The sequence below is a fragment of the Salmo salar genome, chromosome ssa19 (genome assembly GCF_905237065.1).
Source record: "Salmo salar chromosome ssa19, Ssal_v3.1, whole genome shotgun sequence".
Classification (NCBI taxonomy): domain Eukaryota; kingdom Metazoa; phylum Chordata; class Actinopteri; order Salmoniformes; family Salmonidae; genus Salmo; species Salmo salar.
In genome coordinates this window covers 54,175,790-54,188,731 of record NC_059460.1, presented here as the reverse complement: position 1 = coordinate 54,188,731, position 12,942 = coordinate 54,175,790, and the positions used below count along the sequence as shown (strand labels likewise).

General features: G+C 44.2%; 1 protein-coding gene across 1 annotated transcript in view; it reads left to right on the top strand.

The window, feature by feature from the left end:
* LOC106579324 (vesicle-fusing ATPase) overlaps window positions 1-12,942 on the top strand; it is a 55,123-nt gene that overhangs the window by 28,176 nt on the left and 14,005 nt on the right. Inside the window, exons 5-10 of the mRNA XM_014159144.2 lie at window positions 1,968-2,134; window positions 5,620-5,727; window positions 7,420-7,495; window positions 8,128-8,283; window positions 10,019-10,218; window positions 11,203-11,368. Coding sequence (XP_014014619.1) covers window positions 1,968-2,134; window positions 5,620-5,727; window positions 7,420-7,495; window positions 8,128-8,283; window positions 10,019-10,218; window positions 11,203-11,368 — 873 coding nt within the window. The remainder of the gene's footprint in view (window positions 1-1,967; window positions 2,135-5,619; window positions 5,728-7,419; window positions 7,496-8,127; window positions 8,284-10,018; window positions 10,219-11,202; window positions 11,369-12,942) is intronic.

Sequence of the window (12,942 nt, the reverse complement as noted above, 5' to 3'; positions counted from 1 at the left end):
ACAGCTTCATGAGGTAGTCACCTGGAATGCATTTCAATTAACAGATGTGCCTTCTTAAAAGTTAATTTGTGGAATTTCTTTCTTTCCTTAATGCATTTGAGCCAATCAGTTGTGTTGTGACAAGGTCAGGGGGGTATACAGAGGATTGCCCTACTTGGTAAAAGACCAAGTCCATATTCTGGCAAGAACAGCTCCAATATGCAAAGAGAAACGACAGTCCATCATTACTTTAAGACATGAAGGTCAGTCAATACGGGAAAAAAACTTTGAAAGTTTCTTCAAGTGCAGTCACAAAAACCATCAAGCGCTATGATGAAACTGGCTCTCATGAGGACCGTCACAGAGTTACTTCTGCTGCAGAGGATAAGTTCATTAGAGTTACCAGCCTCAGAAATTGCAGCCCCAATAAATGCTTCACAGAGTTCAAGTAACAGACACATCTCAACATCAACTGATCAGAGGAGACTGTGTGAATCAGGCCTTCATGGTCGAATTGCTGCAAAGAAACCACTACTAAAGGACACCAATAAGAATAAGAGACTTGCTAGGGTCAAGAAACACGAGCAATGGACTTTAGACCGATGGAAATTTGTCCTTTGGTCTGGAGTCCAAATTTGATATTTTTAGTTCCAACCACCGTGTCTTTGTGAGACGCGGTGTGGGTGAACGCATGATCTCCGCATGCGTATTTCTCACCGTAAAGCATGGAGGAGGAGGTGTTATGGTGTGGGGTTGCTTTGCTGGTGACGCTGTCATTGATTATATTTGCAATGGGAACTCATTCAAGACTGTTGGAAAAGCTTTCCAGGTGAAGCTGGTTGAGAGAATGCAAGAATGTACAAAGCAGTCATCAAGGCAAAGGGTGGCTATTTGAAGAATCACAAATATAAAATGTATTTTGATTTGTTTAACACTTTTGCTTACTACATGATTCCATATGTGTTATTTCATAGTTTTGATGTCTTCACTATTATGCTACAATGTAGAAAATAGTAAAAATAAAGAAAACCCCTTTAAAGAGTAGGTGTCTATCGGTAGTGTATATACAGTAACAGTCGAAACTTTGGACACACCTACTCATTCCAGGGTTTTTCTTTATTTTTACTATTTTCTACATTGTAGCATAATAGTGAAGACATCAAAACTATGAAATAACACATATGGAATCATGTAGTAACCAAAGCCATTATAAGCCTACTGTCAAATCATATCTGTAGCGACAATGCCTATTGTAATAGGCCTAAGTCCTATAGCTCTGCCTTAGCCTCATAGTCCGGATCTGTTTTAGTGCTACAGCCAACTCCTCTGTGTTCGTTCTTTGTCGAGCCAAACATGTAGGCATGGCAACAACAGTTGGCTACAGCACATGCGGTTTGGGACCAGATTTGCTCTGCCTCGGCAAATCAAAATATGAGCCCTTAAATTAGCAAAGTGTTGATATGTAAAGACACCCTGCCCTGGAATAGATCTGCTACATGGTCCATTTGCAGAACGGCGGCACGGCAACACAAGCTAGGTGTGATCGGAGCACTGTGAACTGCTGGTTCCTTAATCACACTCAGCTCCGTGTTGCAGTGTGCTTTCTCAGATGTGAAGCCCTGAACGACAGAGGCCCATTTGAACTCACTGTAACGTGAACAGTACACTCTAACAAATGGTAATTAGTTGTTTGTCCTTGATGAGGTTGTTCATTCAATATGCTACAAACTGGATAGCACTAACGAGCAAGGTACTGTATTCGAACACCAACCAGACAGTTGACGTTGTACGTGAAAATAAAAACTGAGAAACGAGGTGAAAAGCAACTGGGCTACAACTCTTTTGTAAGTGAAAAGCAACTGGGCTACAACTCTTTTGTAAGTGAAAAGCAACTGGGCTACAACTCTTTTGTAAGTGAAAAGCAACTGGGCTACAACTCTTTTGCCATCTTACTTTGTGTGTCCTTTCTCCGCTGTGTGTCCATGTAGTGACCGGCTACAACTTTGACAAGTCCAAGCAGTGTGTAGGCACCATGATAGTGGAGATTGACTTCCTGCAGAAGAAGAGCGTGGACAGCAGCCCATACGACTCAGACAAGATGGCTGCAGAGTTCATCCAGCACTTCAACAGCCAGGCCTTCAGTGTAGGCCAGCAGGTACTGGAACTGGAGCCTACAGATGGACGGGGAAGGCTAGGATGACAGGTTGGGGTTACACACGTTACCTCCTCCAGGACTTTGTTGGTCTTGAAGGTCTGGGTAGAAGTTGCCCGTACACACAGATCTAGGATCAGCTTACCCTTATCCCAAATCCTTAATCATTACAAAGTGGCAAAACTGACTGTAGGTCATTGTCAAGGGGTAACTTTGTCGTACTCTTGGCTTTAGGTTGAGGGGTAGCATAGAGCGAACATCTCGTCAAATAATTTCATTGCCAAATCTTTTTTCTTGTGTACTTACATTTTGTATATATTTTTTTAAATATGTTTTTATTATTTTTCTGTATTCAATCAATTGGCAGAATAAACAGCATTGGACAAATTACAAATACTTTGTCAGCGCACGTCCATATCACATGATAATCATTACATGCTTATCAATACCACAAGATACATGCACTTACCTAGCAACAATACATGCTATGCTAATTGAGTCCACCATAACAAGTAAAACAAAAAAACAAGATGAACTAGAAAATAAACCCAAAATAAAACCCACACCATTCCACCCGTGACTCTTATGATTTAACTTCTCATAGCAAGAGATCTTACACTTTCAGCTGCGTTTGACCACATTAATAAGATTCTTTCATTGTCACCTTGAGAACGAGTAGTGGACAATTCCTAAATAACAATATCTAAAAATGAGAACACCCATTGGCGCCATGCCAGTGTATGTGGGGGCTTCCATCTTAAGGCAAGCATTTTATGGTTGTTGCAGTGGTTAGGCCTGCTAGCCACACCCTTTTGTGATCTAAAGACATTGATACTGATGTGCTGTCATTCAACACAACAGGAGAGCAGGGAGATCTTACACTTTCTCCCAAGTATTTTAGATAGACATATAGTGATCTTTTTCCCAAAACAATAAACCTGAGGACAATTGCACATTACATGCATAAATAAAGCAGTGGCTGTGAACAGAAGGTACATAAAGTGCAGGGTACTAAAGACATTTTATATATTTTGTGTGGAGTAGCATAAGTTCTATGCTTGAAGTTGAAGTGAATTGTTTGGTTATTAAGGTTCCGAGATGCTCCACTTATGTTACTCCACTCAGTTTCCCACTCAATGTCTTCCTCTAGTACTCAAAAGTCATTATTCCATGGTTTCATTCATCTTCAAGGGTTTGTTTGTACCATCAACAATTTTCAAATAAATAACAGATACAATTCCTTTTGGTTTTAGATTTTACATACATCCAGTCAGTAAATGGATGTTTGCATAAATGTGAAATCCAAGGAACACCATAAGCCTTTAAGGTAGCACATAACTGGAAAACAAAGTGCCTCCCGAGTGGCACAGCGGTCTAAGGTACTGCAGTGCTAGAGGCGTCACTACAGACCTGGGTTTGATCCCAGGCTGTGTCACAACCGGCCGTGATCGGGAGTCCTATAGGGCGGCTCACAATTGGCCCAGCGTCGTCCGGGTTTGGCCGGGGTAGGCCGTCTTTGTAAATAAGAATTTGTTCTTAACTGAGGGTTTAGCCGGGGAAGCTCTACTTGGCTCATTGCGCTCTAGTGACTCCTTGTGGCGGGCCGTGCGCCTGCAGGCTGAACTCGGTTGGAAGTTGAACGGTGTTTCCTCCGACACATTGGTGCGGCTGGCTTCCGGGTTAAGCGGGTGGGTGTTAAGAAGCGCGGTTTGGCCGGTCCTGTTTCGAAGGACGCATGACTCGACCTTCGCCTCTCGAGCCCGTTGGGGAATTGCAGCGATGAGACAAGATCAAAAAAGGTGGTAAAATACACACACACACAAAAGATAAATTTAACATCTGTTGTACATCTGAAAAAGCACCTACCGTAGTCCTTGAGAGTCAAATGGATCTCCAAGTGTAAATAAAATGTTTTTACTCTATTGGGAATACACCAAATTACATGTGTGTCTCTCATTGCTAATGTCTATATAGACAGAACATTAGAAACGATTGGCCCGTATTGAAGTCTAGCTTGTTTCAAGAGGATATCGAACAAACCGCGTAAAGAACAAGTTTCTCCTCAATTGACCGCCAAGCTCTGTCACTACTAGGATCTATCTATATTGGATTTGCTCGCGATACAAAAGCCCAGTGATAAAATGTAACATCCGGAACACCCCACCCAACAGCAGACTTGGGTCTTTGTAAGGTCGATCATTTGTATTTTGCTATTCTAATATTGTACTATGAAGCCTGTCCTAGTATCCTGATAGACACAGCGGAATCATAGAGATAATAAAGTTCATACGGGGCAACACATTCATTTTAATTACAGAAACGCAAGACTGGGAAGCTAATGAGGACTGAGTCGTCTCTTTAAATCACATTCAACCTTGTTTAGAAAGGAAGTATATGTCTTTGTCACAATCACTACCAGACTCTTGTAAATGCCAATGCCCAGATATCTAAGGTCTTCAACATAAGGTATACCAGCTATTACGGAGTCATTGGAATTGTTAAGGGACAACAGTCGAGTCTTTTGCCAGTTAATTTTCTATCCCGAGAAGCTACTAAATGTACTAAATCAAAAATTTTAAACAAGAGGACATCATCTGCATACAGCGAGATAAAATGGGGAGCGCCATTAATGATAATTGGTTCTATGGCATTGGGTTGCCGTGCGGCTCGGGCTAGAGGCTGTAGCGAGAGAATGAGAAGCAATGAAGAGATGGGGACAGAGGCTCTAGAGATGGGGACAGAAGCTCTAGAGATGGGGTCAGAAGCTCTAGAGATGGGGTCAGAAGCTCTAGAGATGGGGTCAGAAGCTCTAGAGATGGGGACAGAAGCTCTAGAGATGGGGTCAGAAGCTCTAGAGATGGGGACAGAAGCTCTAGAGATGGGGACAGAAGCTCTAGAGATGGGGTCAGAAGCTCTAGAGATGGGGTCAGAAGCTCTAGAGATGGGGTCAGAAGCTCTAGAGATGGGGACAGAAGCTCTAGAGATGGGGACAGAAGCTCTAGAGATGGGGACAGAAGCTCTAGAGATGGGGAAAGAAGCTCTAGAGATGGGAACAGAAGGAGGAGCAGTTGGTGCCGGTCGTCAGCATTGCACCAGAGTTGGCGTACGAAACTTTAATCAGATTGATTTATTTAGCACACAAGCCCAGATGACCTAGTGCGATCCGTAGGTACTCCCATTCTAACCTATCAAAGGCTTTTTCTGCATCTAATGGTAAGATGTCAGGGGAATCATTTCATTCTGGGGCAAAATGTATCACATGCAATAGTCGACTTCCATCGTCTGATGCAAGGCGATCCTTAACAAATCATGTTTATCCCCATAGATTAGTTTAGCCAAATACTCATTCAGATGGCGTGCAAGAACCTTTGAAAATGGTGTTACGTTGTGACAATTTGCCACGGTTTGTATTTGTTTACATGCTGTTATGCTTTACATTCTTATATCATATTGTCCACTTTTCGTCCTGTTTCTCTCTGTCTATATAGCTGGTGTTTAGTTTCAGTGATAAGCTGTTTGGCCTGCTGATAAAGGACATCGAGGCCATGGACCCCAGCATCCTCAAGGGAGATGCAGTCTCTGGGAAGAAGCAAAATGTACATGTACCTCCAGCATCAACCCTCTCATGACCTCTATTAATCCGATTAGCACCATTCCATGTTACATTACATAGGACTATTCATACACTATAACTACTCATAACTACTTAGAAACTCAGCAAAAAAAGAAACGTCCTCTCACTGTCAACTGTGTTTATTTTCAGCAAACTTAACATGTGTAAATATTTGTATGAACATAAGATTCAACAACTGAGAAAAACTTAACAAGTTCCACAGACATGTGACTAACAGAAATTGAATAATGTGTCCCTGAACAAAGGGGGGGGTCAAAAACAAAAGTAACATTCAGTATCTGGTGTGGCCTCCAGCTGCATTAAGTAATGCAGTGCATCTCCTCCTCATGGACTGCACCAGATTTGCCAGTTCTTGCTGTGAGATGTTACCCCACTCTTCCACCAAGGCACCTGCAAGTTCCCGGACATTTCTAGGGGGAATGGCCCTAGTCCTCACCCTCCGATCCAACAGGTCCCAGACGTGCTCAATGGGATTGAGATCTGGACTCTTCGCAGGCCATGGCAGAACACTGACATTCCTGTCTTGCAGGAAATCACACACAGAACGATCAGTATGGCTGGTGGCATTGTCATGCTGGAGGGTCATGTCAGGATGAGCCTGCAGGAAGGGTACCACATGAGGGAGGAGGATGTGTTCCCTGTAACGCACAGCGTTGAGATTGCCTGCAATGACAACAAGCTCAGTCCGATGATGCTGTGACACACCGCCCCAGACCATGATGGACCCTCCACCTCCAAATCGATCCCGCTCCAAAGTACAGGCCTCGGTGTAACACTCATTCCTTCGACGATAAACGTGAATCCGACCATCACCCCTGGTGAGACAAAACCGCGACTCGTCAGTGAAGAGCACTTTTTGTCAGTTCTGTACGGTCCAGCGATGGTGGGTTTGTGCCCATAGGCGACGTTGTTGCCGGTGATGTCTGGTGAGGACCTGCCTTACAACAGGCCTACAAGCCCTCAGTCCAACCTCTCTCAGCCTATTGCGGACAGTCTGAGCACTGATGGAGAGATTGTGCGTACCGATCCTGTGCAGGTGTTGTTACACGTGGTCTGCCACTGCGAGGATGATCAGCTGTCTGTCCTGTCTCCCTGTAGCACTGTCTTAGGCGTCTCACAGTACAGACATTGCAATTTATTGCCCTGGCCACGTCTGCAGTCCTCATGCCTCCTTGCAGCATGCCTAAGGCACATTCACGCAGGGACCCTGGGCATCTTTCTTTTGGTGTTTTTCAGAGTTAGCAGAAAGGCTTCTTTAGTGTCCTAAGTTTCATAACTGTGACCTTAATTGTCTACCGTCTGTAAGCTGTTAGTGTCTTAACGACTGTTTCATAGGTGCATGTTCATTAACTGTTTATGGTTCATTGAACAAGCATGGGAAACAGTGTTTAAACCCTTTACAATGAAGATCTGTGAAGTTATTTGGATTTTTACGAATTATCTTTGACAGACAGGGTCCTGAAAAAGGGATGTTTCTTTTTTTCCTGAGTTTATTATAGTTACACTAGCTATACAGTAGTTATCGTGTACACAACATGGTGAAGTAAGCCACAACGAAGGTGCTAGTTAGTAAAGTAAATTCTCATAGAAAACGTGTGGAATTCTCTGTCCACATCTCACTCCTAACTGTCTTCTATCTCTGTGGTCTTTACAGATTGACATTGGCTTGTTGCTGGGCAACAGCCAGGTGGTTTTCGAGAAGGCAGAGAGCTCCTCTCTTACCCTCATTGGTAAGTGTCATCCTCGGCTTGCTCTCATGTGAAAAACGCTGTCTTGTATTAAGTGACTACAGATAATCTATTTAGTCTCACTCCATTAAGGTATTTGTAAATCAGGGTTGTGTATATCTGAGAAGTTGGTCCGCTCAAAGCGTGATAGACCCGGGATATTAAGATGTAAACAAATTAGGCTTGATATTTGCGTAATGAACCAAAGTGGATACGTTTACAAGGCTATGCTAAGTGACACTCGGCCTCACTCAACCACCCTGACTGACTTTATCGGTTTGTGTCATGTGCTTGTTGTAACCCAATACGACCCCAAGGGGGCACCCTGTCCACATTTTTTGTTTGGCTATCCTCCCCTTGCTTTCAGTTGTTTTGAGTGATGAAATTGAGATGGCTCTAGAGAGGAAAGTGTCATTCATTCAGTGGCATGTAAAGTACATGTTTCATTATGTCTTTGATGGACTATTTAGTTAATACATGAAAAGCTTAGCACCATCTATGAGCTGCCACTGGTGCTAGGTTTACACACATACAAACACTAATAAAGAAGAAAATGTCAAACGTGAAATAGATGAGAACCTGAGGTTAACAAAGTATTTAACCTTTTTTGTATATTTGCCTTTCTGAAAATCAAGGGAAAGCGAAGACCAGAGAGTCTCGTCAGTCCATCATCAACCCAGACTGGAACTTTGAGCGCATGGGCATCGGTGGCCTGGACAAGGAGTTCTCTGACATCTTCCGTAGGGCCTTCGCCTCTCGAGTCTTCCCTCCAGACATCGTGGAGCAGATGGGTGAGCTCCTCTCTGTCTCTCTGTCTCGGTTGGTCTTTCTCGTCCTCCAGATCTTTCTTTCTCAACAGCAGTTTCTCTTTCTTGACTTTCACTCAATCCATTGTATTCAGTGTTATTTTCACACATGCCTGTTCTCTTGCACACTGTTTCTCGCTCTCTTACTTGTACTTTTTATAGCTCTCTGTGTATTTTTCTCTCACCACATCCCCCTGCTAACCACTTTTCAAGGTCCCAGTGAGCCTGTGTTCCAACCTAACGTTAGACAGACTGAACCATTAGCAACTGTGAGGGGAGGGGGAGGGGGGGGGGGCAGGACAGCCTGCCAAACCAAATCACACAATCGGTCTCTGGATGAAACACCATGATATGAATAAGACTCTCTGTGTTCTGATGGCATTGGTTTTCAGACCAATACTACTACACATTGTGACAGTCTCAAACAAATGGACCGAATGGGGATACTATTATTGCACTGACAATGTAGTTTAAGACTTTTCGCTTTGTTTGACAACACTACTGAACACTAGACTACCGGTAAACTAGTTATTTGAAAAATGAATTGTCTGACTCACTCGGTTAGGCCCAAGGGGGCTTCCATCATTGGACAGACAATGTAGTGTCCTCTCGAGATGCTGCTCTCATTCGTCAGTCGTCCGTCAGTTATGACGCAGACAACCATCCCCCACGGAATAATCCTTGCATGCACTGGTAAATAGTTGTTTGACATGTCTCAGATTACAATGCTGATTCCCAACACCAAAGGATGGTTCATAGTGAAAGCAAGTCAGGTGCTCTTCTGCATCATCCACACACAAACACACACAGAGAGAGAGCCCCAGTCCTAGCCTCATGGCGTCCAGTGTGAGTGCGAGAGATGACCTTAAGCAGGGCGGCTGGGTGCTATGGGGTGCAGGAGTTGGCCCCTGGCTGTGGCCAGCTGGCTGGTCTAATGAGATGGCGAGCCCTGATAGAGGAGAGTCTAAAGGTGAGGGTGTAATTGGGGAGTGTCGGGGAGCGCAGGTGCTGAGAGAGATGATCATAGGGGGGAGGTGTGTGTGTGTGTGTGTGTGTGTGGTGGGGGGGGGCTCTCACTCTCTCCATGTCTCCTCACACTCCCGCAAAAGTCAGGAAGACGGCAAGGGATCACACACGCTATAATGCTTTACCTGCAGCCCCTCCTCACTACCCCTGTCTGTCTCCCCTTCAGCACGTATAAATGACAGGGGCGATGTTTATCTCTGGCCCTTCGATGAGTTGGGAGCAAATGTCACTAAACAGGTGCAAAAAGCTACTAGGACCAATGCAGTCTGGGTTTCAGTCTAGACCCAAAACTGCTCCAAATTGGTTGGGTCTAATCACAAGACTTGATCTTTATAAGAAACACACCACAGAGTCAACTTGTAGTGAATCAGAGCAGTAAATACAGTAAATCTAGCTGATTCATCAGTTTTTCCTGCTCATTCTCACAAATTGAACTTGTGAACTTTAAATACCTTGGGAATGTTTCATATCTGGATGTGACATATGAATCAGGGATGAGATCGGACAATGACTTTAAGGCAAAAGTCACCTCAAACACAGTGCATCGGAGAAAGAGCCAATGGAAGCATAGAGTGCTAAAGAGGCCTAAGGACTTTTCCCACCGACTCTGATACGATTGTGACGCACACAAACCATTCACACCAAGGCTGATGTGTTTCTGTTAACTTTGTGTCGGTGTGTCCCTCCCTGGCAGGCTGTAAGCACGTGAAGGGCATCCTGTTGTTCGGGCCTCCTGGCTGTGGTAAGACTCTGATGGCCAGGCAGATTGGGAAGATGCTGAACGCCCGCGAGCCCAAGGTGGTCAACGGCCCTGAGATCCTCAATAAGTACGTGGGAGAGTCCGAGGCCAACATCAGGAAGCTGTTCGCCGACGCAGAGGACGAGCAGAAGAGGGTGGGAGGGAAAAAAAATCATAAACACAATGTGACATAGATAAAAACTCAGTAAGATGCGTACACACACACACACACACACACACACACACACACACACACACACACACACACACACACACACACACACAAGTAAATCAATTGTGTATGTCATTAATTACACCCAGTACCTTCACTGCAATTACTCATGTGGTTATCAAGCACAACATACCTGATAACAAGTCAATCAAATAGATGTCATACTAAATGGATTCCTTATCCTGAGGCCAATATGCAGCCTACTCCACGAAACACAGATAAGCATCACACAAATCCTCACGGAGAAGCTCATTTCTCCTGCAGAAGATTGATTTGCCCTTTAAGGAGGCATATTAGTAATAATAACGGTGGAAAAGTCAGTGGGTTTCACCATACTGGGGGACAGTTGTGTATTGAGCCCCCATGGTGACGTCGGTGTGACAGTGACGGCCTCACTCCTCACCACCTAATGAGTTGCTGGGTTATCTCTGTCCCCCTCTCTGTCCCCCTCTCTGTCCCCCTCTCTGTCCCCCTCTCTCACCTAGCCCACAATAAGCCCAGCTCCACACCTGCTTTTAATGCTACGTCTGGAGACTGACAGGGCCAGAGATGGACAGATAACCCCCCACCCCGCTCTCTCTATCTCTCGCTTTCAGTCTCTCTCACCTCGCTCTCTCTCTTTCTCTCACGCATTCTCTCGGTCTCTCTCTCACACAAACTCTCTCTTTCTCTCTTTATCTTTCTCTGTGCGGACTCTGTCCCTCCATGGCAGAGCAGAGGGAGGATGAGGAGGCTTTGAAAGGTTTTAGATTTCACTCTGGTCACACCAAGGAGAATTTAGCCCAGAACAGCCATGGCTGCGAGTGGTAGACATTCTACATATTCTCCTAAGTTAGCACTGCATTGACTGTGTGACCACAGCATCCTTCCTCCTGCTTCATTCACCCATATCTCTCTCCTTCCACAGCTGGGCGCCAACAGTGGGCTGCACATCATCATCTTTGACGAGATCGACGCCATCTGTAAGCAACGTGGCAGCATGGCGGGCAGCACAGGTGTCCACGACACGGTGGTCAACCAGCTGCTCTCCAAGATAGACGGAGTAGAGCAGCTCAACAACATCCTGGTCATAGGTAAACACGCATACATGCGCATACACATACGTGCGCACAGAAACACATACACACATACAGTACCAGTCAAAAGTTTGGACACACCTACTCATTCCAGGGTTTTTCTTTATTTTGACTATTTTCTACATTGTAGAATAATAGCGAAGACATCAAAGCTATGAAATAACACATATGGAATCATGTAGTAACCAAAAAAGTGTTAAACAAATCAAAATATTTTTGAGATTCTTCAAATAGCTACCCCTTGCCTTAATGACAGCTTTGCACACACTTGCCATTCTCTCAACCAGCTTCATGAAGTAGTCACCTGGAATGCATTTCAATTAACAGGTGTGACTTGTTTAAAGTTAATTTATGGAATTTCTTTCCTTCTTAATGTGTTTGAGCCAATCAGTTGTGTTGTGGCAAGGTAGGGGTGGTATACAGAAGATAGCCCTATATGGTAAAATACCAAGTCCATATTATGGCAAGAACAGCTCAAATAAGCAAAGAGAAACAACAGTCCATCATTACTTTAAGACATGAAGGTCAGTCAATACAGAACATTTCAAGAACTTTTAACGTTTCTTCAAGTGCAGTTGCAAAAACCATCAAGCGCTATGATGAAACTGGCTCTCATGAGGACCGTCACAGGAATGGAAGACCCAGAGTTACCTCTGCTGCAGAGGATAAGTTCATTAGTTACCAGCCTCAGAAATTGCAGCCCAAATAAATTCTTCACAGAGTTCAAGTAACAGATACATCTCAACATCAACTGTTCAGAGGAGACTGTGAATCAGGCCTTCATGGTCAAATTACTGCAAAGAAACCACTACTAAAGGACACCAATAAGAAGAAGAGACTTGCTTGTGCCAAGAAACAGGAGCAATGGACTTTAGACGGATGGAAATTTGTCCTTTGGTCTGGAGTCCAAATTGGAGATTTTTGCTTTCAACTGCTGTGTCTTTGTGAGACGCGGTGTGGGTGAACGCATGTGTATTTCCCACCGTAAAGCATGGAGGAGGAGGTGTTATGATGTGGGGGTGCTTTTCTGGTGACACTGTCTGTGATTTATTTACAATTCAAGGCACACGTAACCAGCATGGCTACCACAGCATTCTGCAGTGATACACCATCCGATCTGGTTTGGGCTTAGTGGGACTGTCATTTGTTTTTCAACAGGACAATGACCCAACACACCTCCAAGCTGTGTAAGGGCTATTTGACCAAGAAGGAGAGTGATGGAGTGCTGCATCAGATGACCTGGCCTTCACAATCCCCTGACCTCAACCAAATTGAGATGGTTTGGGATGAGTCTGACCGCAGAGTGAAGGAAAAGCAGCCAACAAGTGCTCAGCATGCTCAGCATGTGGGAACTTCTTTAAGACTGTTGGAAAAGCATTCCAGGTGAAGCTGGTTGAGAGAATGCAAGAGTTTGCAAAGCTGTCATCAAGTAAAAGGGTGGCTATTTGAAAAATCTGAAATATAAAATATATTTAGATTTTTTTTTTTAACACCTTTTTTCTTACTACATGATTCCATATGTTCTAAAACTTTTGACCGGTAGTGTATGCAAATGTATACACACACACGCA